General features: G+C 38.3%; 1 protein-coding gene across 6 annotated transcripts in view; it reads left to right on the plus strand.

Moving 5' to 3' along the window:
- Positions 1–26,112, plus strand: part of CTNNA3 (catenin alpha 3) — a 396,734-nt gene that overhangs the window by 307,010 nt on the left and 63,612 nt on the right. For all 6 annotated transcript variants that reach the window (XM_039386770.1, XM_039386769.1, XM_039386771.1 and 3 more), the window contains one exon: positions 8,806–8,962. In XM_039386770.1, the coding sequence (XP_039242704.1) occupies positions 8,806–8,962 (157 nt within the window). The remainder of the gene's footprint in view (positions 1–8,805; positions 8,963–26,112) is intronic.

Genomic DNA, 26,112 nt, shown 5'->3' on the forward strand with positions numbered 1-26,112 from the left:
CAAGCAGTGCAATTTCTTTTCTGAAGTAGCGTGAGATGATTAATTTAGTAATAGCTTGGGAAAAAAAAAATCCAACTTTTAAAAGCTCAGAAATCAGTTTTCTGTGTTCTTTTGTTGTGTTACTTGTGTACATACCCCAGTTAATCTTCTTGAGGTATGCTTAGAAACTGTTCACATTACATAAATGAATTTGGATTAAAAATTACATTTAGGACTCCAAGAGCTCGCCCACCGAACTTTTGCAGAGCATTTGGTTCTTAATATGTTGAGATAGCCGAAAGAGAGAAAGCCTCCACACATTTCCCAGGATTTTGGCGAAGGTTTAAAAGGGGTGACCTACAACCAACATAGAGCATTCCACAAAGCACCCACACAACTTAGCAGAATACAGCCCACTGGTTTTAAGTTACCCAGAAGAGATTAAGAACAGAGTAAAGAAAGAAAGAGATTAAGAGAAGAAACAGGAGTAAATAGCTGGAGAGAGAAAAGAGATCAGGAAAAGATATTAAGAGAAAAATAGCTACCACCAAAGAATCCTGTGGAAGGCCCTTCCTTCCACTGCCCTGAGTTGGTTCTGCCCCAACAATAAAACAATACTTCTACTGATAGGGGCCTCTGGTGGTCTAGTGGTTAGAGTGTCTGACTCTCACCGCTGCGACCCGGGTTCGATTCCCGGCCCCCTGGGCAGGTGGAGCTCGTCAGCCGTGGAAGGCAATCCACCTAAGAGAAGGTCACTCTAAACAAACCTACATCCTGGGGACCTCACTGCCACTGTCCAAGCTTCGCTCGGCCCCGGCAGATGAACCTCAGGACTAAAGGGTGGGCTCAGTTCAGCGCACGCTGTGTCTCACCTAAAAATCCACTGCGCAGGCTGGAAGGGTTAATGACCTTTCCCAAATCTTCGCTCGCGAAGACTGGCCATTACTTCTACTGATCCAGTGTCTCACAACATCCCACTGTAGTTTCTTTAGCTATAAAAATATGGACCCTCTAAGTTTCATCTTCCAGTAGCAAAAATCTGTGGTCAAGTCCAATGCTTTGGGTTACTTTTCTGTTTATTTATGTGAATGTAGAGCCCACTGTCCTATACACTGGAAAAACAGAGTGGAAATAATTTCTTTGCTTTTGGCTCCCAAGGAATTCCAGCCTACATTCAGCTCAAAACTTTTCTCTCCAAAATCTCTGGGTGATTTTGCACTGGAGCAAGTATGGATTGTTACTGTTTTTCAGGGAGCAGGGTGGCAGTTAAACCTACCAGTTTTAATTACGTTTAGTGATCCTATAATAAGGTACAAAATAATTCTTATTCCTAAGAGATTTTATTAATGTATATATGATAGATGCGCAGTTTTAATGCTAAGAAAAATGAGTTAGTTTTATGTTTGATGCCAGGATTCTCAGTCATGTATCAGATCTTGGAGACATTAACCCTTCATGCAAATGAAGAGCGTTTTGTGTCATTTTACATCCTTCATGAACACGAGCAGTTCTTCAGGAACATCAGCTTTGCAGACTGTTCTCTTTGGCAATTTGGTGAGACTAGAGACAAGCAGAGTCCTCATCCGGACTTTGCCTTGTGAGCCTGTTTTTAACATTCCTGCACTAGAGGTTGGTACTAAAGCTTTGTAATCTATGCATAAGTGGTAAACTTTTGGTAGGTGTGGCTAGGTTGTGGCTAGGTGTGGCCTAGGTGTACTCTAGGTTGAGTACAATCCATTTTCCATACACATACTATTGTATAGATGTTATTTTTCTGTGTGGTTATCCATGTCTTTCTCTTAGAGATGAACACCCCATCCATGCAGAGCAAATGAACATGTCAGTATTCTGAAGGTCAGGGTGAAGTAGATGACCACTTGACAGTAAAAACCGAAGAACAAAGTTGCCTGTGCTTGTAGAAATTGTGCTTTTCATGTAAGTCTCTTTGAAATATTAGTCCCTGTGGGTTTGTTTACTGCTCAGGGCGAGTGAAGGGGGCATAGCATGGCCAGTGGAGAAAAGAAAATGAGAGGCTGAATGTGAAACAACCAGAAATGTAAATTCAGTGTCAGAAGCCTCTTTTTATTGGGCACCCAACACTTTTCAAAACAAGATCTTAAGGCTGAATTGAGTTCTACATAGAAAAGACTGTCGTTTCAGAAACATGTTTCTGAAGTTTTTGTTTGTGATGTGGTAGCTGCTTTTGGGGTGTTGTTGCATGTAATTGGAGATGATACTGTATGCAGAAAGCACAGTACATTGATTGTGGTAGGATATTTCTTAATGACTATTAACTTCAGTTTATCAGTAGAGCAGGGGAACTGTGGCACCCTGACCTTTGTAGCAGCCTCCTGTAGGGGCAGGATTGTAAGAAAATCGATGGCATAGGTGTATGAAGGTGGAGGTGACTGAAAGGCGGGTTCCACATGTTGTGAAAAGTGAGATGAATGTTGTTGTTTGAGAATTCAGCTCAGAAGGAGAGGGAGCTTAAATACGCTCTCTCCCCCATCACCTGGAATTGTACACCGTTACACGTAGATTGTGATTACATGTAGACTTCTGAGTTATTACTCACCCAGGTGGATAAAATGGTTTGAGAATACTTATTCCCAAACACGGGTGTACAAGTTCTTGTTTTGATTTGATTGCTAAATGGGGATATCCTGGGGTGAGCTCTTTCAACTTTGCTGTAGCAGCTTACACTAGGGCAGAACTGACCCTTCTTTTCTTGGAGGTAAATTTGTCTAGCATCTGTGAAATATTTGACTGAACTGGGCTCTGCTGTTACTGTGTCAAGTTGATGTATTTGCCCTCTTAATTTTGTTGGAAATTAATCTGCTGGAGATGCAGATGAATGTAAATCTGGGCAGCCAGCTCCTGTTCATCTGCAAAAAAGATAATCATCAAACAAAACTCAAGCCATTAATTAAGACTTTTTATTGATTTGGGTAGAGAGGCTAACAGTTTTCAGAATCTTCTTTTACTTTATTTCTAAGGAATTTCTAGTTTTCTTCTGCTGTAGTCACTGCCATATCACTGCAATTGCTTCTTCCCTTGTTTTATTTAATTAAAACGCTACAAAAGTATTCTCTTGTAATGTTACTCACACCCTGCATATGAACTTTGTACTCTTGTGTTGTCCCCTTTTGCCTGACCTTAAGCTGGATGATTCATCCTTACCTAAAGGCACCATCTCACTGAACTTCACCTCCCTCCCTCGTGTGACAGGGTGGATGTCTGTTGGGCTCCAAATTATTTCTACAGTAAAGGAGTAATTGTGCCGTAGTCTTAAGCTGACTGCATGAATGCTGCATGAATGTTTTGTAAGATTGTTGGGGCTTTGCTTTGGTTTTGTTTTGTTCCCCACCCTTGCTCCCCTTTTAGCCCATCATGCACAGGAGTAGGTCCCTGAAAGCTTCTTGTACTGTGTATGCCTCAGATTTCATTTTAACTTACCTGTATTTTTATGTAACAACCAGCTGTTCAGAAGCTGGATAGTAGGAGGTGTGTAGGATATCTTAGAACTGTCATCATGTTGCTCTGTCCTCAAGATTCCCTCAATTTATATAATCCTCTGTCACTACTCTGTTAACTTTTTGAGAGGGGTTTTCATTCAATGGAGTGTGTAGAATATGGTGTATCCTGTCCTTGATGAGGACGTATGTATGTTACTGCTGTACAACTAATAATAGTAAATGCAGTCCTCATCTAACTTCTGCTCAGAAGTCCAAGGATATATTTGAGAACTGTTAGTTTAGCAACTAGTGTTATGCCCAAGCAGTGAGCAGGAGGAGTACCAGCTTTCTGGGAACATTTACCTGAACTTTGAAATCTGCAATGCAGAAATAAAAATGGGGAAAAAGTAATGATGGAATTGGAACAGCCTAATATGCTGTAATAAGGTACAGGAAGGCTGTTTTTAATTGGGCAGTGACAAATTGTAATTCAGTTTTAGATCGGGATGCAGTGATGAAGCAGTGATGTCAGATTAGTTTTGTTTTCATTGTTTCTTGTGGTCAGTTCAGATGATAAATTTACTCCATGACTGATAGTTGGAATGAGGTAGAAAACCTAAGCCCCACGAAGCCTAAGGAACTGGCTAAAACTTTTTTCAGCTTAGTTTCCTGTTGGTGAGACTGTGAAAAGCCTTGTGTTAAGTTTTTTTTTTCTTTTTCTGATTTTTCTTCTTTTTACAGGAAAAGGAGGTTTAAAATCTCCATTCTACTTATGTGATAAGGTATCTCTTCAAGTTTCTTAGACCACATTAAAAATACCTAGTCTAAATCATACGTGTTGTGGATCATGGCTTTTGGGACAGCTCCAGATAGGACAAAGGCAACAGGACAGCTGTGCTTAGCCAAGCTTTAGGAACCTTGTTTGGCTCTTAATCCCTCACCTTGACATGGTTCCCAGGCAAAACGAAGACATGTGGTCTATAGTGTGCTCTCCAACTTAGATATGACAGGATTTTGGTTTCATTACTGTCAATCTGAATTGTTCTATGGAATGTGGGTGTTGTCACGCTTATGGAAGCCATGTTTATTCAAAGTGGAGTGAAGTCTTCTCTTCACAGGATGTTTAACATCAGAACCATTTACCCCGGGAACCATGAGGAACAGTGTCACCTGAAATACTTAATTCAGGATTAACTGCCTTTGTGTGTAATATAACTGATTAACTTCTAGCTGTAAATTTGCTGAGGGAGGCCTTAGGTGAATTCTCTGGTTTGTGTTATTTAGGTGGTTAGACTGATGGTTTGGGGCTCTCGTGCAGCCTCAGCCCATCAGACTGTGAGCCAGTGCAGTCTCTGTACTGTTAGATGAGGGTGCTGCCTGCCTGTGCTGTAGCTTTTGCATTTACTGAAGGTTTTGAGACTTCATTTCCAGAGATATCTGGGGTCATCTTGATTTCTAAATTCACCCATTTAATAAAGTTGACTACATTCTTTAACAGTTTTGGTGATCTTCCCAGGCAGTTTACCTCTTTATTGCATTTGACAAGATAAAAGTTGATTTCGCAACATAAAAGATGTTGGTTCTGATACTGAAACAGCTTTTTACACAGTCTCATTGTGACTTTTGGCAGGACCAACCTGATAAATCTACCAAAACAAAGAAGAAAATAGAGTAAGAAAAAGACTTTATTGTATTCAACCAGAAATAGTGTTTGACTTTCATATATCTTATTAGAGGCTTAAACAGAAAAGTTAGAAATTACCTGTTTAGTATTCCAGTCTTGTTGGACGCATTTTAAAACCTAAACTAGTTAGTGTGGTGAATGAAAACAGGACCAATGTGACCTAAGAATTATTGAGGTGAAATTTTGAGCCCCTGGCTTAGAAAATTGATCCTGTGAAATTGGATTAAATGTGATAGGAATGAAAACAGTGAAGTTCTTGACTCCTGCAAATGTCTTACTTTTAGGAGAGGATTGGGGGAGCTGCTGTAGAGACAAACAGAAATGGGCTTTAGTATATTGCATTGCATGTGGAAAGTTATTGTATCTTTGATATTGATACTGAAATAGAGAAACTGGAGGTTCTAAAATTACTAATTCCTAAAATGGTTAAACCACTAATGTTATTTTAAAAAATATATGGAAGAGCACTATTACTACACTGAATTTTCTGTGTTTGTATTCTACACTTCATATAGAAACAACATCACAACTCTCGACCCAAGAGATTTGGGCACTGGGCTGAAACTTTTTGGGTTGCTTTTGTCCTGGGCGAGTTTCCGTGGGGACTTGAAGGATGTGGTATGTGCTGTTCCCAGCAGTGGTACTCCTGAAGTACTAAATGAACAATTGTTTTAAAAATGTGGTCTGTGGGCAAGTCTGGAGTCACCATGTTTTCTTCCTCGTTTGCCATCCCTGGGAGCTAAAACTGGGCATTAATGAGAAGCCATTGTGCCTCTAGTCTACACCTGGGAGAACAATTTTTAGGAAGTGAGCTTCCAGTTTGTTTTAAATGGGATAAAGGAAAGGGAAAGTGTGTTAGTGCAGGCCCTTTCCTACTTTAGTTCATTCATTTGTACATTTTTTATTAGTTTTACCAAGTGAGTTGCAATAGCCACAGTCTGCAGTTACTCAGAGATTAGAAACAAAAGTGTTTTATCCTGTTGGTGAAGCACCTTCAACCCAGTAGAAATCTTCAGTAGTGGACTCCATCACCGCAGCTCCTGGTAACAAAATTGAAAAGCTGCTTGTAAACTGCTTAGTTACATCTTTTGAATTTCCAGCATTTGTTTTAATAAACAAAGGAAGTAGTTTGTGTTAGTGGTGAAATGGCAAGTCATGCAAGACTGATTTTAGCACTGCATGTTATTGTCTACCTTGAAGTTTTTATTCAAAGGGTGTGTTTAGTGACAAAGGTAATGCTCTAACAGGAAAATGCTGAACATTTATCTTTATAGAAAGGGACCCCTATGATCTCTTTAATTTCCTGCTCTAACTCTCATGAAAACAAAAACAAATTGGTCCTTGCACAACCTTCAGTCAAAGCAATGCATGTAAATGTGAATTAAAGCCGTCAACAGCTTGTGTGGTCTGTAGACTGATTTGAGAAGCCAGAAGCAATTAGCTATCCAAGCATAAATGTCTGCAGGAAGAGACCCTGTTTCCGAAGTGGTGCTGCAACTGAATAGTGCATGTGGGAACGCAGGCAGAAGGTTTATGACAGTAGTTTGCTTATGCCAAGGATGTGGGCACCTTCGTTGGTGTCTTTTGGGCTTCAAAGTCCCTGGTGACTTGTTTTTAATCTCAACATTCTGATAAGGTGTCAGTGATCCCCCATGTCATCTGTGTCAGCATTGCTGTGCTGTTGCTGTTTTTCAGGTGGCAGAACCATAAATGATTAAGACAGATCTTGTGCCAGATGTTACAGCCAATAAATGCTTTTGCTGAAGATTTTGTAGATCTCAAGTATGGATAAAATAAGATTTTATGAAACGTACTGAAAGACTGTAGTGAAAGGATGTCTGAAAATGATGGGGCAAGCCCTGTGTTTAGCACAAACCAAATTAAAAAAGGAAAAAGAGTAGTCAGGTCTAAGCCCTTAATGGGTCTGGCTGGAGCAGTATCATCACCCACTTCTAACATCTGCTGTTTCAAAAGTCAGTGGTTTTCTTTAAAAGATTCTGCCTGAAATCAGACTTGTTTTAAATGAGCCTTTAGACTTTATCAGGTGTGTGCTGCATGGCTTGGTGAGCTGTACTTGGTAAAAAGATTGTTTCATAGCCAAACTGCCAAAATCTTCGCTGGCAGTCATGGATTTTGAGGTGCTTTTGATTTTTTTTTTTTAAATTGTTTTCTTGTTTTAAAGAGCATTCCCTATGATCTTATTATCAGGTATTTTTAAAACAACCTGTCCACTTTTTTCAAATTTCAAATTTGTTTTGCCTATTGGATTTTTTTCCTTTTTTGGAGAATAAAATATTTTTAAGCTTTTGTGTTTGTACTTCTGGGACAGAATTCTGGTGGTTTTTTTTTTTTTTTTTTTTTAATCTCCTGTGGAATTGGTGAAGGTATCTTATCCTTTGCTTTATTGTAGTTACATTCTCTCTGCCTTTTCCATGCCTGGTAAAATAATAAGGACGTGGTCTATTCTTCCTCATCAAAATCATTAGCAAAAAAGACTCCATCCCAGCAGTGGTCTTGTGAAAACCTAGCTGTGTATGTTCCTTCATTATGAGAGCACAAATATTAGTAATTTTGTCATTTGTTTAAATTTCACTAGCTCTGTAAGTTCATGTGATTTGTAGAAATACCAACCAAACAAAACTGATTACAGATTTAGCTTATTATCCAGAACAGGGTCAAGAGGATCGTTATTTATTGCAAGGACACATCAGATGGCCTTAGAAGAGGACTTTTCTAGTTCTTATATGTTGGTGCCAAGACTTGATTACAGTGGCACAATATGCAGGAATGTTTCATGAATGTGTACTGTCAGCACTGAGGATTGGCGGGGCATGTTGGTTTTATTCTTCCCGTATTTTGCTTTGCGTTGTGTTTTGTAGTCTTAAAATCATTCTCCCCTTGATAAATAAACAATATTGGGAAGAGGAAAAAAGGTTAATGTTCAGCTTCTACCTGGGATATGTGTTAGTTTAATTAAAAATGTTTATAGATACAACATCAACGAAAAAGCAATACTAGGAAAAAACCTCTGTAGGTAATTAACTGACTGAAGTATCTGTAGAAGTAATCCAGTATTTGCATCTTCAGTTAGTCTTTTTTGGGAGAGATGAACTCTACCCTCTTCATGTGAATATAGTTCCTGTTTTTAGGCCAGACTGATTTAGCAATAGCAGTCTACTGCTTTTATATAGATGTAGTATGTGTTATGTCCCATGCCTCTAATCCTAAAGATACCTGTTGACCTGGCAAAACCTCCCACTTTTCCGTGACAGAGGCTGATAATACCTTTCAGTGAAGGTACTCCATAATAGGCTCTTGATGTAAAAGATTTTAACTCAAAACTGAAGTGGTGATGTTTGCTGTACTGCTGAGTGTGTGCCTGAAGTGTGAGTAAGTAAAAACCTCCTTGTATTAATATTCTGCAAACTTGGAACAATATGAATTCTCCAACCAAAAATAAATTGTTGGGATTTTTGCTGTCCTGTTCCATTGAGCTTTTTGAAACCATAATGAAAGTTGGCCTAAGCAACATCTGACTGATATTTCTGCTTGAGAACAGAAACAAAAACTGAGCAAAGGTGTTGCATGGAGAACAGGAATGCTGCTCTGCAATGCTAAGTAAAACATAACATTTGATTTCTGAAGACAAAATTATTTAGTTGGGTTTTGTTTTTATTTTTGGTACAGGTCATTAACGCTGCTTTAGCTCTTGCTGCCAGACCAAAAAGTCAAGTTGTGAAAAACAACATGGAGATGTATAGGAGTACATGGGAGAATCACATCCATGTTCTTACTGAAGCTGTGGATGATATAACAAGTATTGATGATTTTCTTGCTGTATCAGGTATGATAATTTTCAGAATCTAATTATTCCTTTATGTGCTTTGAAAACTTTTCATCACTTGTCAGTAGGAAACCAGGGGAAGATTAGATTCTGTGAGGTTTTGTGAAGCCATTGCTTGTGTTTAAAATGTCCCCACACAGTGGATATTTCTGCTCTGCACAATGTAGAGCTGGGTGGAAGTTCCTTGAGCAGATCAGCTGCAGGGAGTGCAATGGGTGTGACAGGGGCACGTTTGTGCATCCTCACAAGAGATTCATCTACCTCTTCAGATTCCATATCCTCTCTGGAGCTGTAAGAATCTCCTTCTAAGAGAGGAAGTACAGATGAGTGTGCATACACCTTAAACAGGACACTCTTGTGTTACTGTGGAATACACAGTAGAATTTGTGGAATTTTCCGTGTTGCAAGTATTTGTCACACAAGCTGTACTTGCAGATCTTTTCAGTGAAGAGACCCTTGATAGTAAACTGTAGTTACTGAAACAGTGAGTGTCTTCAGCATTTCAACAGAAGATAGAAAACAGTTGCTTCATTTCTTACAGTTGAAAGATCCCAGTTCTGAAGGAAGTTTCCTCCCTCAGTGATGAAAAGTATTCAACAAAAGCATTTCGGTTGCACTGTTTTTCTGTGTTGCTCCTGTTAACATACACCTTCATGTGCATAGCCTAGAAATCTTTAATTCTGAAGCACTTGTAAATCTGTATAATTCTACCTTTTTGACTTCTCTTAAAGTAGCGTAAACTGGGAAGGAAGGAAAAATTTGCCTCATGTTCATTAAATGCGGTTTAACTTCAGTGTTTCTTTATGGTCAGTGGGCCCTGTGCTTGCCCATTTCTCTCTGGGCACATCCTTTGGGCTTAGTTCCATTTTTTAGGATTATTTGGTTTATGCAGCAATATGGAAAATGACTGCAGATGTCAATAGTTGGAAAACATTGTAAATAAAGTCAGAACTGAGTTCAAGTTATGTTTTGCTCGTTAAACATGGGGGCAGACTCTGTCCTTAAAGGGAGACAGAGAGTGGGTATTTATTGCTCTGAAGTTTATTTGGGTATCTTCAAAAATATCACCTCTACTGTGGTGACTGGAAGCTGCTGGACTGGAGTCCCAAAAACTTGAGTAGTGGTTTTTTTCTTGTGATCAGGGTGTGGATATTACAGTGCAGAAACCATAAGCAGAGATGCCTGTTCAGGCCCTTTCTGGGTCTGCTGATGTGGGATGCAGACTTTTCCTCAGGGCATGGAGTTCTCCTTCCTTTACAGTGGTAAAGTACCTAGCAAGTGATTTAGGTTTCACTGGAGAAGAATTTACTGCAAATAGTGCTATTTGATTATCCACTGAGTTACTGTCCTACAGGTATCTCAGCATCTCAGTACACAAATACATAACCTGAGGATTAATTTTTTCCACTTATGAACCTTCCTGTTGCTTATAGGGCAAATCTTTCCTGTTGGGGTAAAACTGAAATTTCTTCAGGTGTTGCTGGAGCTGTCAATGAAGAGATGAAACAAGTCAATTGCTAATGAATTTAATACATGAATTTCTTTAACTTACTATGAAATCTCCTGAGTTTTAAAATTCTTCTTTGAAATTCATTGAGCAAAGCATCTCTTTTAAACTGTGCAGCTATGATTCATTTAAATGGCACATTTCAGATATTTTTTTTTCAACATTTCCTTGACTCAAAGAATAAAATTAGGCATTCCAATAATAATTGTGGGGAAAAAAAATCAGTCATCAGGTGGCTGCTCATTGCAGAGTAGACTCCTGGCTTTTTGCTGTATTTTACATTCTTTGGTTGAACACAGTTGAATGATTGACAACATTTCACAGTGAGTAAAAGCAGAACCTGTAACTCAGGTAGCACTGATGTGTAGGCCTAAATGTGATGGGGTCCAGAAAAAGTAAATATTCATGTATTTTCTTTAAACTGTGCGCAGAACATCTTTTGTAAGCTTTGGTAGAACCTTCTGGCACATGTTAATTTAATTTGTTTGAACTTCAAGTGTCAGGCTCGTTCTTAGGGGATCTGCTGAGTAGATGTTTCCCTATGGCAGTATCACCTTCCTGCTTTGGGAAGACTTCTTTTTTTAATTTTTATTACCTTCATATACAAAGAAGTAATGAGTAATTGTAAGTGCAAGCCACTCTTGCTCTACTCCTCAGGGTGTTAGGACCATTACTGTGTTCTGAGGGAGCAAAGCATTCACATTGCTCTGAATAGAGAGAAGAGTTGTCTAAATAGAAAAGTTAAAAGTGTCTAAACAGCAAAGTTAAGTGTAATAGAAGATAGTATCTACCTTTTCCAGAAAAGTGATTAGGAAAGATAATGTACATTGAGTGTTTTGTGTCACTCTTGAGATGAAAGGAATACCAGAACTGGTTCACAGTGGGTCTGTTCTTTCTGCAGAATATAGTATTCTATGCCACATGGCAACATGGGAGAAAAATAGTTTTAAAATAACATACTTCTTTCAAAATGGATACTGAGCTCTTTTGGGCAGCTCTTCACATTTGAGTTGGATGGCTGAGTTTGCAGCCCTGACCGACTTTGCATCTTTCAGGTTGGCGAGGGAAGTGATTAATACTGGAGTGCTAAAATTGTATTCAAAATTATAGTTAACTTCTTTGTAAATACAGTAAACGTGCCTTCCCTAGTAATTCTGGTGACTCAGAACTCTAAATCGTACAACAGAATTGCCTACTTTTCAAGTTTATTTTAAATTGCATCTCTGACTGATTGATATGTCAGATTTTTCTACCAGATGCATCATGTAAGCCACAAAATACATATTCCCAACTTTAAACAGGTTTGGAACGTACATTTTGTATGAACTTTTCACGCAACGTCACCTGAGCTTTGGAGGACAAGTAATTCTATAAAACGATGTTATTAAGATGAGTTGTTCTGGGTTACTTTTGGCTGAGTTTCTCCTGTGGGCGTTTCCAAGGTACAGTGTAACTCCCTTTAGTGTCACCACAAAAATTTTGCACTGAGCTAAGTAGCAAGTGGGTTAGTCCCTATGTTTCTTGAATCCAGACTTTTATGTTTCTGTGCTTAAAATAAGCTGAGTAAGGGAGCTGTGGGTAGAGGGTGGGAAGGAACTGAGCTCCCTATGGAAAGATCTCCTTGTGCTGTTTTCCAAGCCACTTGTGTGGTTACCAAAACAGGATGTTTGTGTATGGACAGTTCTGCCCCACTGTGATACATGTACTTCTCTGGTGTAGCACTGGGGGAAGGAGAATTCTGTAGCAGATCAAAAAGAGTAAATTGTGAGCATGTGGAAGGTTGGTTTTTTTTTTCGTTGTTCTTGTTGATTCGTCAATTTTTGGGTCCCCTCCCTTTTTTTTAAATGCTTATAAATTACATTTAGTAATAATAAAATGTATATGGTAATAATGCTGTTCTTACTTTTTGAAGTGTATTAGTCTTTCCTTTTCAGATTCACCTATCCTCATGGAATCAGGTTTTCTGTTTTGTTTTAATCGTGTTCTATTCTTGCTGTTTATTCATATGTGTGTTCAAAGGAGAACTAGAACTACAGAAGAAAAAACCCAATGAAATCAGGCCTTTACAAGTGAAAAAGTGGTCTGATTGCAAATAGCTTAAGTGGAGGTCTACTCCTTATAAGGGAGAGCAAGAGTTAATGACTTGTATAGAAAATGTCATTGCAATTATGAGTATCATCATTATAAATGATGATACTGCTGTTCGTAGATTTGTTACACCTCGTAAGAACAGAGAATCAGTCTCAGCCTATCGGTTTTGGATAGTTAATTTATGCAAGGAAGAATGTGGGTATTAATCTTTACAACCCACTGACATTAGGTTTAAAAAGTACTGTCATCCATTTATCACGACGATGTGAAGTCTCCAGATTCATAAATTAAAATGTGCTGTTGCATTTGATGCATGAATTTCCAGGAAACTAGTTCTGTTATGCTTGTAATTTCGTTTATGTTTGTAAATCCTAAGTTTTATCCTCAGCTCTGCTCTCATAAACTGACTCTTTATTGTCTGCTCCTACACTTAGGCTGGAAACATAGTTTATGATGTTGATTCTTCTGTGTTATTTTAATAATTAAGTGCCTTAATAAACCTGCTGGATATAGACGGAAAATCTGAAATGTCGGTATTTCCTTCCTTTGTATGGATGTTTTCTGCTCCTGATAATGGTGTGTAATTGCAGTGACATGTTAATTGCAGTTGTTAAATGTTTTAATATTATCACATGTGAGAAAACCAGTAAGAGAAGACTTAGATCTTTTAGTCCCTGAGTTAACTCAATTCTTACAAGGACAGTACAGGTAAGAAAAGCATCAAAAGTGTGTTTATATATACCAAATTCTCAGGACCTGTGGGTTTTTTTCCTTTCTGTTGTCTTCTTGAAAAGCTTGCATGGCAGACACCTGTGCTGCTTTTCTGTCCTATTCTCAATGTCCTTGCCCAAACTGTAATTATTTCATCTGCTGAGCCTTCTTTCCAACCTCCCCTATGCTGCCTTGAGTTTTGGTCTGTCATATTCCTAATATCACTATGCTTAAATCCTTATAATAGTAGCTCCTCTTCTGCCCAAATGGAAGTTCCGTATTTTCATAAAAACATTTCCCTGTTCATTTCTTTTCTCATCCCTCCTCATTTGTGACTAAATCCCCATCCTGAAATGTATGCAAGTGTATGCAAATAACAGAGAGCCTTTCCTGTTGCGTAGTTACATCTCTGCTCTCTGCCCTTTCACATACCTTCTTAAAATACAATTTGTCTAAAGTGCATTTCGTCTCTTGTCATCTCCTCAACACCTTGAATTGTAATTTCTTTAAAGGTAAACGTGTAATAAATCATTAGGTGCTGGGATTGTTTTGTCCAGTTTGCTGTCTCTCTACCAGAAATTTTGTTCCTTGCCATTTACCCGATGGAGTGATACAGGGAGTGCAATGACTTACATGTCTGCCTCAGGTAAGAGTTTGTGTGACTCCCCTGTGCAGTTTTCCACTGCTAAACTGATAATGGTAAACGTGGACACGGGCAAATCAATCTGCAGTAGAATCTGGAGAATCTGCCAATTGTAGCCCTGTGAGCAGAAAAATATTCTGTAATGTGGACACGGGTGCCCCGCAATTCAGCTTCTTACAAGAATTGGACTGAAGTGTCTTATATAGACGAAGACTTGTGAGACTGCTAAGGAAGTTCTTTGGTGAGGCTAAACATCATTCAAGCTAACCTGAGTAGACAAAAGGGAATAATGCTTTATGTGAACAGTCGGCACAAATCAGTGACTTCTGAAAAGAGGGAGAAGAGCCATAATCCACCTTCCTATAGTTCTCTTGTTCAAGTGTGATGTGATGTACAGACTTTCAGGGGAGATCCAGGGAAACGTTGCAGGTGTCTTCCACTGAATGAAGTTGAGAAGATTACGCTCCAAGTGTGGAATGCGCAAGGAATTCCCTAAAAGTCTGAAATTGTGCGGTCTAGAAATTTGTTTCCAGTCTCATAATCCTTCCCTTGAAATCTAAGAATTTGTTAAGTCTTTCAAGCATAATGGTAAACTGTGATACTGCAGTGTTAGAATAGAATTTGCCTTTCAATGTAGAGCTGTGCCATAAGATACTCTTTTTAATTAATGGAAAGCAGCAGAAGGTTGGATGTTACTGTAAAGCTGTTGAAGAAAGCAGTTTTTGTGGGTGCCAGTAGTCTTATTGCCACCAACAAGAGCTAAGGGACCACATTTTATTTTGCTGCTTTTTTTTTGTAGCTTTTATTTGATTTCAGCAAAGCTTCCTCAGTTGAACACCAGCAAAAATAAACAGGAAAAAAGAACCTACCCTCTTTATTTTGTCCACAGGCCTGGTTCTAGGGAAGTAATTTACTGATAACACAGAGGGAGCAAATATGCACCTTCACTTCTTTCCCTCACATTTATAGTTGCAGGTCTGGAGCCCCAGCTGCTGCTGCAGTTCGTACAGTTGTGAGAGATCTTCAGTAGCTGATTAGGAAGCAGGGGATCAGATGGACTTTATTAGCATGGGAGATAACATGTACAAAATGACAGAATAGAAGAACAGAGTCAAAGACTAACAGACATTAGAAGGAAAATCTAGAGATTGTCTACTACAGCAGAGTACAAACTATTTCCTACAGAAATTTCACTTGAAACTTCTTCAGTTTTATGTGATCCAAATCTTTAATTTGGTCTTAAGTATTGTATAGCAAAGCTTGAGCAATGCAACACTTAAGTAGTATTAATCTGCTGCAATGAAATGTTAAAGAAACTCTGCCTGGCAAATCCCTTCTCTCAGTTGTGTCTCTGGAAGAAGAATGCAGTTGATCTGAATCAGAGCAATTAACAGTAGCTTCATGTAAGTGTATTTCTGTAAGATATTTTTGGGGAGTAGTGGGGAACGGGGACCCTGTGTTTTATGATTTCTATGTAGCACTAAACCAGTTGTTGAATACTTTTAGAAGAGGTCCCTGGCAGAAACCTCTTGGGTTGTTAGACTCATCCTTGACTGGATTGCTCAGCAACTCCGTTTCTGGTTGGTAATGCTCTTCTCCAAGCTGTTATGGGTTTTTAAGGGTTAGTTTGGGATTTTTTGCATCCTTTGGAAGAGCTGTGTGAGATGAGCTTTTGTGTCTCAGCTATTTCTGTGTACATTGTTGGTGTTCCTTGGAGGCTGTCTGTTAATGTTTGTTTATAATTGATTACATAAAATTGCTGATTTAAGTTTGGTACAACTCTTTGTTCTCTTACTCCCCTCGACTCATGGGTACAATTGATTGCACTGAGCAGTTCAGTTAATCTTATGACAGTTTATCCTTATCAGAACTTCAGTTATGGATTTACAACCTTTTTATATAATTCTCTCTGTTTTTTTGTTGGTTTTTTTTTGGTTTTTTTTTAAGCTTGATGAGCATTTATTCTTCAACATACAGCTGAATACATTATTAAGCCTAGACTCCCTTGTTTTTCTTCAGTACTCAGTGGGCAGAGATAGGCTCATTTTAGAGGTATTTGGGAGAGCGTCAGTGCTTGTTCTGGATGATGCACTCATTCTCTCCTAAATACAGAAAAACCTTTTTGATATTAGACTAATATAAATTTTATTAATTCTCCCCTTGATATTCCAGTCTGATGTATTTCCTGTTGGTAGCTCGGTTTTTAAAATCTGTAGCAGATCTCTAGCATTATCCAATTTCATATAATAAAGGCAGACCTTTCCTTTATTTCTTCAAAATTACTTGAAATCAGTCATACTTTAAAAAAAAAAATCTGCTGTCCTTTTAGTTCTTTTGCCTTTTAACATCCCTTAATGCAATTATATGCAGCTACACTTTCAGTTTTTGTAATATTCTCTGAATGCTACACATTCTTCCTTATCTCTGCCCTTTAGTAGTTACCCTGCTCTTGAACTGTTGTTCTTTATTATTCAGTGTGACATTCTGTATCAAGGTATTCTTAAGAAATAACTTTCTTTATGCTGCCTATCCTTTTAATGTTATCATATTCATATCATATTCATGGTGTTGTAGACTACCCAGTGCTGCTTTTTTCCTTTATATATATATATATTTTATTTTGGAACCTCAGATAATCTGAAACAGTAATTTATACTTGCCATTAGAGTGAGAGGATGGAAACAGGCCAAGATGAGAAGGGGTTGTTAATATCTTTGTTAAATTTGAAGGGAGGAGAAAACTTTGGGCTTTTGGTATAAACCCCCCTTTTCTTGTATGAAACAAAGCAGCAAACTTCCAGCTAAAATTAACTTAGGATTTAACTTAATTTATGACTTTTTGAGAGAGAAGGATGCTGAGCACCACAAGTAATTAACATAATTCAGTGTGTTCTCCTCTGTGCTACCAGGAGGTCGTGGTTCTTTTAGGATCTGTGTGATGGCTCACACTGATGGGCACAGACCAGCACTGAAAGTGGCATCCCTAAAATGGCAGTCCCTGTTCCAGCTCCTGACATTCTGCTTGTGGATGGAGGGGTGAGAGGGAAGGAGGTGTTAAAACATGGGTTATTCTTTGTGTTGGGGTCATGTTGTGCTGGAATAACATTGAATGAATTCTTCATTTTTGATATATATCAATTATTTCATAACTGCAGGAATTGGTAAATAATGAAGTTCCATAAGTAAGTTGGTGGTGGGGTAGGGAAACATTGTACCATAAACAAGTCAGTTAATATCAGAGAAAAAAGCTTGTTAACAGTGTTCATGTCTGATGTGTATTCATTTGCAAGTTCTTAAATTGCCTTGTGCTTAGATTTTTTTTTAATATGAACACTCAGACATGTCGATTTTTATTTTTTTTACTGTAATGACTGATTTTATTTTCCTCGGCTTCATTGTCAGAAGGTTTGGGTGATCAAAAGAACTGTTGGCTGCCCCTTTGGTTTGTATAGAGTGATAAATTCTGGATAGGTGACGACTGGAAGGAGAATGTACATTAGATCTGGATAGTTTTTCAGCTCATTGTATATCATGCTCACTTGCCAAAACACAGGTTCTAGTTCTTGTGGCATCCCCTGTCCTTCACTGCACTAAAGCAGTGTCTGGAGACACTGTATTTTGTGCTTTTGTGACAGTACTAGAGAGTGTGACATATGTGTCACATGGAGTGTTGTCATCCTCTGCTAACTGGGAACTCGTGCAACTAGTTATTGCAATATACTGATGACATCAGTGTTGTTGAATTGTGATTCTGATCTTACCAAAAATTTTGAAAATCAGTGACCTATTTATTGAGTTCTTCCTTCTGCTGTCTGCTTTGATGATCAATAGGCATTTTTACATGTTAAAAATTGCTACAGGTACGAGGCTGGACAGGGCAAGAGCTCTTTGTACAGGTGCCATTGATAATCATGGTCACTGTAAATAACATGGATAGATGCAAATGGCAGAACATTCACAAGTGCTGAAACTGTTGTTAAAGTTTAGTGGAAGGGGTGGAAGACAATCTCTACATTGTCTAGGTGCCCTTTGAAAATTACTGCTGCAGTTCTGTGAAAGCCTGATCATCCCTACTGATATTACACTGGAAGTTTTAGATACGTTCAGAAATTTATTTAATGCCAACTGCTGAAACTCAGGTTAAAAATTCTGAAGGTTGTATCCAGTGTTGTAGCATTTCAAAGTTTAGAAACCATTTTATACGCGATTTTTTTGCATTTTATTCCTAAATTTCCTCACTTCTCTATTACTGTGCATTTCCACTGAGAAATTCCCTTTTTCTTCCACTCCCACCCTGAAATCTTCCAATTTCTTTCCTTTGAAGATTATATTCTAAAACTTACAGAATTTCCTTCTGTCCTCATATTGTCATTAAAACCAAACAAAAAAGCCTTCCTAACATGTCAGTGCATGTGGGTAAGGATATAAAACTTCAATGCTTTGTCTGCTAATTTAGGGGAACCATTTGCAAACAGAAACAGTGTATGACATCTCTCCTTTTTTTTTTTTTTTTTTTTTTTTTGGATGCACTTTATTCTGTTGTGGTTTTATTCAGTGACTTATGAATGTATGTTAGTTTTCATCTTGCTGAACAGCTACACTAAACCTGCATTATGGAAGGTGCCAGTCTGAGGTTATTGCAGTTCAGGTGTTTCTACAGGCAAAACTTTTTGTGCTTTACTGATCACTTGGTTTTTGTCAAAATACATAGTTGTGTTTAAGTCAGATACGAAGTGTTGGATGCAATCTGAGCTGAGCAGATTAGAACTTTATTTTGTTGTCTTGGGTGCTTCACCTTTTGCCTCTTAGGCTTTTTTTTTCTTCCATTTAAAATATTTGTCAGTGAGCAGCAACTGTTGTGTTAGAGGAGCAAGTCTGGGGAGTGAAACTTTTCCTCCATTGCACTGGGAGAACCACCCAGCAGATTTTAAGGAGTGTGAGATCTCCTACCTGTATCTCCCAGCAAATTGTTATGTTGCAGGGAGAGCAAGGACTGTTTGAACACCTCAAACTTAGCTACTTCAGATATTTGCAGTAACTTTGCTGTTGTAGTACTCTATAACAAGTACTGTGAATTCATCAGAGCTGTGAACACAATGTTAAGGCTGTTCACTTCAAGTCATGCATCACTGCACTTATAGGAGTGATTGTGTGGTTGTGTATTTGTATGTGTGGGATTGAATGCCTGAACTGGGTTTGAATGACTGGGTAAAGATCTGCCATCTCAATTTTTACTATTTTATAATATGTTTTTACAACAGTAATTTTTATTTTATGCAGTATGACTTCACCTGTGACTGTTACAGTTGAGCAGATTATATGAACCCAGAACTCTGTTTTGGTGAGATTGTTTCTATTAAGTGTGGTTGCTTTTTTATTAACCCCTGAAGGAAAACAAAACCAAGGCTGATTATGGAATAGCAGCTTTTAAAACATCAGATCTTCAAAAGCATAGAATGAGTCCGTTTCATATCAAATGTAATAAGTGACTGTCTTCAGCTTGAAGTACTGAGCTGTGTGACACAGTGGAATGAAGTCCATATGGGAGGGTCACCTGTGGCCATCTCTACTGCTATAGCCAGATTAAGCAGTTGCCTTCTAAGATTTCCTTCCTTTGCCAAAGCCAGCAGAGACCAATGAATGCACTGTTGGAACATGGATGTTCTTCTTTTAATTCCACGTGAAGGTTTTATTTAAAAATCTTGTGCAAATTGTACCTATGTTTGCGTACCACTTACCTGCACAAAGACATCCTGCTTTGTTTTTGTGAGCACACACGTAAGCATGAGTCGCAAAATCTTGGGCCTGTTGATTCTGTTACCATGGAAAATTCACCTTGTTCCTTGTCCCTGCTGGTTTCTGCTGCTGGACAGTGTGGGAGGTTTTTAGGCCTGGCTAGGAGAGTCTGTTCCTGGATGAGTTCTGAGGGTCAGTGGAGCCTCATAGGTCCTGGTTTTAGCGCCCAGGTCATGGGTAGGCAGTGGAATTTGTTGCCCAGTGCCTCTTATGTGTTACTTGGTGGATGTGATTTGGATCATAGTGGATAGCCCTGAGGTTTTCCTGGAGGAAGGTGGAGCTCCTGCTCTGGTTCCTGTTGAACTGTTTTTTAAACTGCAATCACACTAGAATGTTTTTCATGTTCTAGAACGCAAAAGAGAGACAGGCATTCCTTAAGAAATGCTTTTAGTTTATGCCCCCCCCACACAAAAAAAAAAATATAAAATCCCAAACCCCAATAACCAAACATTATTTCTGGGTGGGAGAACATTCTGTTTACTGCTTACAAAGAAAAACCACTGTAATAATGCCCATTTACTAATACAATAATTTTCTTCTTTTTGGATACTGAAATGCTCTTAGTCAGGACTCTGGGATTAAGAGATCTAAGGTGCTCCCTAGTGCTTGTTTGGAGAGCTGAGGTCACGCTTCTTTTTACTTTGTAACATTACTACATCTTGTATTATGTTAAAAAAACAACACTTGATGAATAGCACTTCAATGTATCATAAGGCATGTAAGTACTTATAGCATTAAATTTTAGATTTTGATCAGGCTCATGTTTCAAGTCACTTTGGACAGCTGCAGTTATTAAGATGGCAATCTGGACAGTTGAAGTCACTCAAGGTAAACTGCAAAACGTACTGTCAATACTTGAGCAAGGAGTAAGGGAATGATTCAGATTTCTGTCTTGCTTATCTCTGTTGATACAATTTGTTTTCCATCAATGGTTTAAAGTTCTGATTCAGTTTATTACCACTTTTCCAGTCCATGTAGCATGTTTACAGATGAATGCATCACAAAAATTGCCAATTACAGATTGACCCTTAGCATAGCTATGGAGATCAGGGGGAAAAAAACCAAGATGCTATTCAGAGACTTCAGATTAAAGATAAGCTTTTCATGCTGGCTTTTTGGCACCTGCAACAGCAAAATACATGTCATGCTTTTTGGAAGAGAATAAACGTAAGAATCTAAGTAGAGATGTTTGCACTTGCTTAGGGTGAAATGGCATTCAAACAGGAAGGTAAATTAAATGGTGGGTTTCAATACCTTTTATATCAAGATTGTTCGGCCTGACTGTAATGTGCTTCTGGATAAATATAAATTCACTAAACTTAAAAGGGTCAAGCTTCCTCTTCCTGATTCTCACCTGGATTGAGAACCATGACTTTGAATTTTTCCCTTTCTGATCAAGACTAAAGGCTGGATATGTGTCACTGAGCATGCAAAGTTTGCTTCTGCTGGAATAGCTTTTAGCAGTTTAATGACCCACCTGGAAGTTCTGTCAGAAATATCGTACCGTTTTTGCTCTTGCTGGGAACATCCTCTACCTTTCCCTCCTCTTTCTTTTAAACACTTTGTCTTCCATAACATTATAATAACCATTATTTCAACAATGTAGAGATGTATCTTGTGAAGAAGTAGGGGTTTTATCCTGCTAAACTGATATCTAAATGGATATTTTTAGATGGAAGTAAGGACAAGAACTATATGCAGCATCTTAGATGTTTCTTTACTGTCAGGTCTTGAGAAATCCTAGCCTTATTATTTGCCTTTTAGTTATTGTTGAACTAGTGTACTTCTAGTGTTTTCTTAATTAACTTCAGAAATATCTATTCTTAACAGTAGTAACTAATTTATAGCTCAGTATGGCATATAGACTGTTTTTTCGCTATACATATTTAAACTTTTTTGGCATTGAACTGGTCTGCTTTATTGACTGATCACTTGGTACTGTGATACCATCTTCAATTCTTTGTTGTCAACTTTGAATACCTGAAATGACAGAAGACAAAAGAAAAAGATTCTCTCCTTTGTTACTTCAATACTCTCTTTTAATATTATTTTTGAAATTATTGCATTGCACTATTTCAGAACCGATCCCTGGCTTATGAAGTTGGGAAAACTGTCTGCTTATTTCTACCCCTTGTTTTGTTTTGTAAGAAGTAACACTGGAAAATCTGTCATCTTATCCCGTGCCATCTTGGAGTTCTCCAGGAAGAGTGTGATGCCTTAAGGTCCATCTGGTTTTTTGATTTTCCTATTTTTTTATAAGCTTTATAAGTAGTTATACAGTAGAAGTAGATTTAGAAGCAGCAGCATTTATTACTTTACCCTTAGCATAGTAACTACACACATTCCCCAACCCTACCACCCCATTCCATGCTCCCCATATCAATTCTACCCCTGAATTCCAGTAGAAATGTTTAGTCTCTTGTCAAAGTAAGCCTCTTTTGTTTAGAGAACACTTCTACCTTGGCCTAAACTGCAAAAGTACAGTCAAGAACTGGGTGAATATATGCCCCTTGTACTCTGAAGAAGATGATGGTTGATGAAAAGGAGGTCTTGAAAAGCCCCCAGCCCCAATTCCCCAGGGGTGGACCGAGGGTGGAAACATCTGGGATTGGACAGACAATATTATAAATTGTAACATCTGTATAGAGGGAGGGGTGCACATCTTGTAATCTTTATGTCTAGGCACAAACTAAAATCCTTTCCTTATCTCACCTCCAAAACTAATTTGTCTCAGAGTTTTTTTTTTTTCTCCCTGAATTTCTTTAGGCAACAAGTAGTTTGAAAGCCTTTTGGAAATTCAGTCTTCAGTTATCAAATGAATTACTTACCTCACTCTTTGCTGGTGCCTCCAGTCTGTGGTACAGGGCTTTCTACTCTACAGAGCTATTCAGACTTTCCTTAATTATGTCATATTCCAGTCTCTCTCGGTTCTATTTTATGTAAAAGTTTATACAAGTCTGTCCAGTAGAAATACTATGTGCAGGTTTCTGTTTCCACCGATTCCTACCAAATCCCCCAGATTTATCACCATGGTAATCAATTGTTTCTACCCTATTATCAAACTTGATTTATGCTACACATCACAACTAACAGCTCAACAATTCATTTTCACTTCCCTTTAAAGGAATGTCTTCTTCCTGGAAATTTGTTGATGCTCATGGTATCCATTTTGGTTTAATCAAAAATCTAGGGCTGTCTCCTACCTCCCTTTGGGATCCATATCCTTGTCCCAAAAGATACACTGATCTAAATGCAAATTGCTCTTGCCACATTGATGGCTTAGGTTCAAGGGCAAACATTTTAATGGTGTTACACTTCTTAGGTATTGATGTGTTCTCAGGGACTGTTGTTTAGGTGTGCCATGTCCTAGCCACCAGATTTGACCATGCATCACAGGCTGATTTTGGGAAATTTTGTCAAGTTTTGTCAAGTGTTGTCCTGTGAAAACCTGCTGTTTCAAATTAATATTTGTTTCCAATTCAGAAATGGAAATTTCATGTGGAATTCCTGCTCACTTCTTACTGATCATCAGTAAGTTGTTGCTGAGACCTAGTTAGTGGTGAGATTTGTTTCTCATCACAAGCTTTGCAAACTCCTGACATCATCTTCAAGAGTTTTGAAGGCTGATGCCTTTGAATGTGATCTGACTGAGTTGAGATTTGGCAGCCTTTGGAGCATGATCTAAGATGCATGGGTTTGATGCAGACTGGGATTAATTTTTTTGTATTTATTCCTTAACAGCCTGGTTGCTAATGGCTTTCCAGCTGCAGCTGTGGTGGTAACTTATCATGGTTTTGTGCAGCTTTGCAGGAACTGATTTGTTTGCTTGTTGTAATGAGGCCTACTGGAAAAATCTAAAAGTGTCTCAAAAAATGTTTTGAAAATAAGCACAATCAAATGGTAAGGGAAGATTTTGGTCAATGACAGGGTTTAAGGTGACAGTGCTTCTGTGGTGCAGAATGCCACACTCTCTGTTTCAAGGATAAGGTACAAAATGTTTATCTGGGAGAGCAGGCTCAAGCTGTGTTGTAACTTCTAATTATGCTTTTACTATTGGAAGTTGGTGACCCAGGCTGGCTGTGTGCATCTTGTCAAATCCACGTGTTCTTTAAAATGGAACTTGAGAAAACAGACTTACTTATGTGCACAAGATGAGCAAAAGCTGATTGTCAAATGCAATGTGTTCCCTTAAGGTTCCCTCTTGAGCACTTGATTGAAAGCAGTAGGATACCAAGGAGGTTTTCTTGATAATCCAAAGGCAGCCTACCCTTTGGAACCTCCAGCAGCTGGACAGGACGTAGGCCTATTAGCATGGCATGGGAGGAAAAAAAAAGTTTGACATAAAAGAGAGTGTCTAATTGAAATTGTGGGGTGCACAAGGTCTGACTTAAGTGTCCGGACTTCTCTTTTCTGTAAGTTTAGCAGATACTTCCAATTTGATCCCATAAATTTGGTTCATGGTAGTGTAAATAAACTTAAAACTAAACCCCCCAAACTTTAACTCTTATAAAACCCCAAAAAGTCAAAAACAAAACAGCAAAACCAGCCCCCCTCACCATCAACAAAAATTATACCAGCTTAGACTTCAGTGGAAAAGCTGGTCTAGTGAAAAGGCAGCTTTTCCCTCTGCAAGGGAGAGGTAACTATTTTCAACAGTAAACAACACAATTTGCAGATGAGTATCCACCAGGAAAACTGACAAATTTATCACAGCTTAGAAGTTGCCATTTTTGTAGGGAGACTTCAGAGTTTCCTACCCCAAATTGTTTCTCGTCAGTTAAATGTTTTCTGCCTGTTAACACTTGTCCTGTCTGGGGGTTGGCTGTTGTGTCAAACAGCATTATTATGTGTTCATCAGATTCTCACTGTAGCAGATATAAAGCTGTTACAAGATAATGTTATCATAAAGTCAGTGTTTTCACCTGAACAATTATCTAGGAGTGGCAGATGGTTATTATCTTTTGACAATATTTTATAGCCATAAAGTAGCCACCATTTAACATAATAGGGTCTGCTTTGTTGCACACACTGTAAAACAGGTAATGCAAAAATCTCCCAGTTTTGCATGACTAATCTAGCAAAAGGAAATAGTTGATACATTTTCCCATTTTTTAATTCCCCCTCTCTCTCCACCTGAGGAAATGAAATCTTTTGAAGGTGACAAATTGACCAGATCTTCCAGCTGATACAAAACAAGACACTGAGTATTCCCCAATAATTGCAAATTTCTTTTGATGCTGTTTGGTCCAAACTGGGAAGATTGCCAGCTCTTCATTCTGTAGAATCCGCCCTGAAATTATGAACCAGGATATCAACTATGCATTGATTTTTAAGATGCATGCTGTGAATTATTTCCCTCTAACCTGGCTAGTTATTTCTCTGTTTGAAAGACTTTCATTTCCAATGAGACAAGACTCTGTGTAATTCCTGGCATAAACTAATTCCTTTAGATAATCTGTTACTCTGAAAACATTGCCTTTGCCATTTTAGTCTTAAAGATTTATGATTTATCGAGGCCTTTCTGAGTTTTTAAGAGATATTTTCATGAAGTTAGGTAATATTTTAGCTAGATTTGGATTTTGAATGCAGAATTTAGAAAGCACCGATAAATTTTCCATTTCCCAGCCACAGAAGGGCAGAAAACAAATTTATTTATTCCCTGTTTAGGGCCAACTCATATTTCACCTGAGGCAATAAAAATACAGGCTTCAGTTCTTCTCTTTTGGCAGAACAAACGATATGGAAAATTGAATCTCAACTTCCAAGGCAGTAAGAATACAACTCTTTTTGGTTGGTTGGGGTTTTTTTGCTGTTGTTTTTTGCTTTGTTTTGGTTTTGGTTTGTTATGGTAGCTTTTATCTGCTTTAATTAATCAGGTGTGTAAGCAACCCTGCATTCAAAATGGGCAGGCAGCACACAAAACACCAAGCAAAAGCTTGTGGAACATTTTTCATGTGACAGAGTCTTCTGCTCTTCTGCTCATATAAGAGAGGAAAATCCTCTCTTGTAGTTAAGAATTCTCCTGCAGAGAATTCAGTTCTAGCAGTCTGCTGAAAAGCTAATGGGAATGAAGAAACAAATGAACAAGTTGCCAAGAAAAGTCTCTCCCCTTTTGCAGTTCATCTACTGGAAAAAAAAAGCTTCCCAGAATTTTTACCTGAGGTTTATAAAGGAGGATGAAAGGGAAAGTGTCTCCTGTATTTTTTGGGAGGGAATGTTCTGAGGAGAGTAATGAATGCTCTGGTTGTGTGCATTGCAGTGGAAATGAAGGAAACGGGCCCAGAATGAGTATAAAGAAAATGGTTATCCTGGTATTTTTTAAACTGACAGCCACATACTAAGGAAAAATGTGACAGGATTATTTTATAAGGCAAATAATTCTCCATTATCCAGTAGCTAAAGT

Source organism: Pipra filicauda, unplaced genomic scaffold (genome assembly GCF_003945595.2).
Source record: "Pipra filicauda isolate LSUMZ 115617 unplaced genomic scaffold, ASM394559v2 scaffold4_size7858003_pilon, whole genome shotgun sequence".
Classification (NCBI taxonomy): Eukaryota; Metazoa; Chordata; class Aves; order Passeriformes; family Pipridae; genus Pipra; species Pipra filicauda.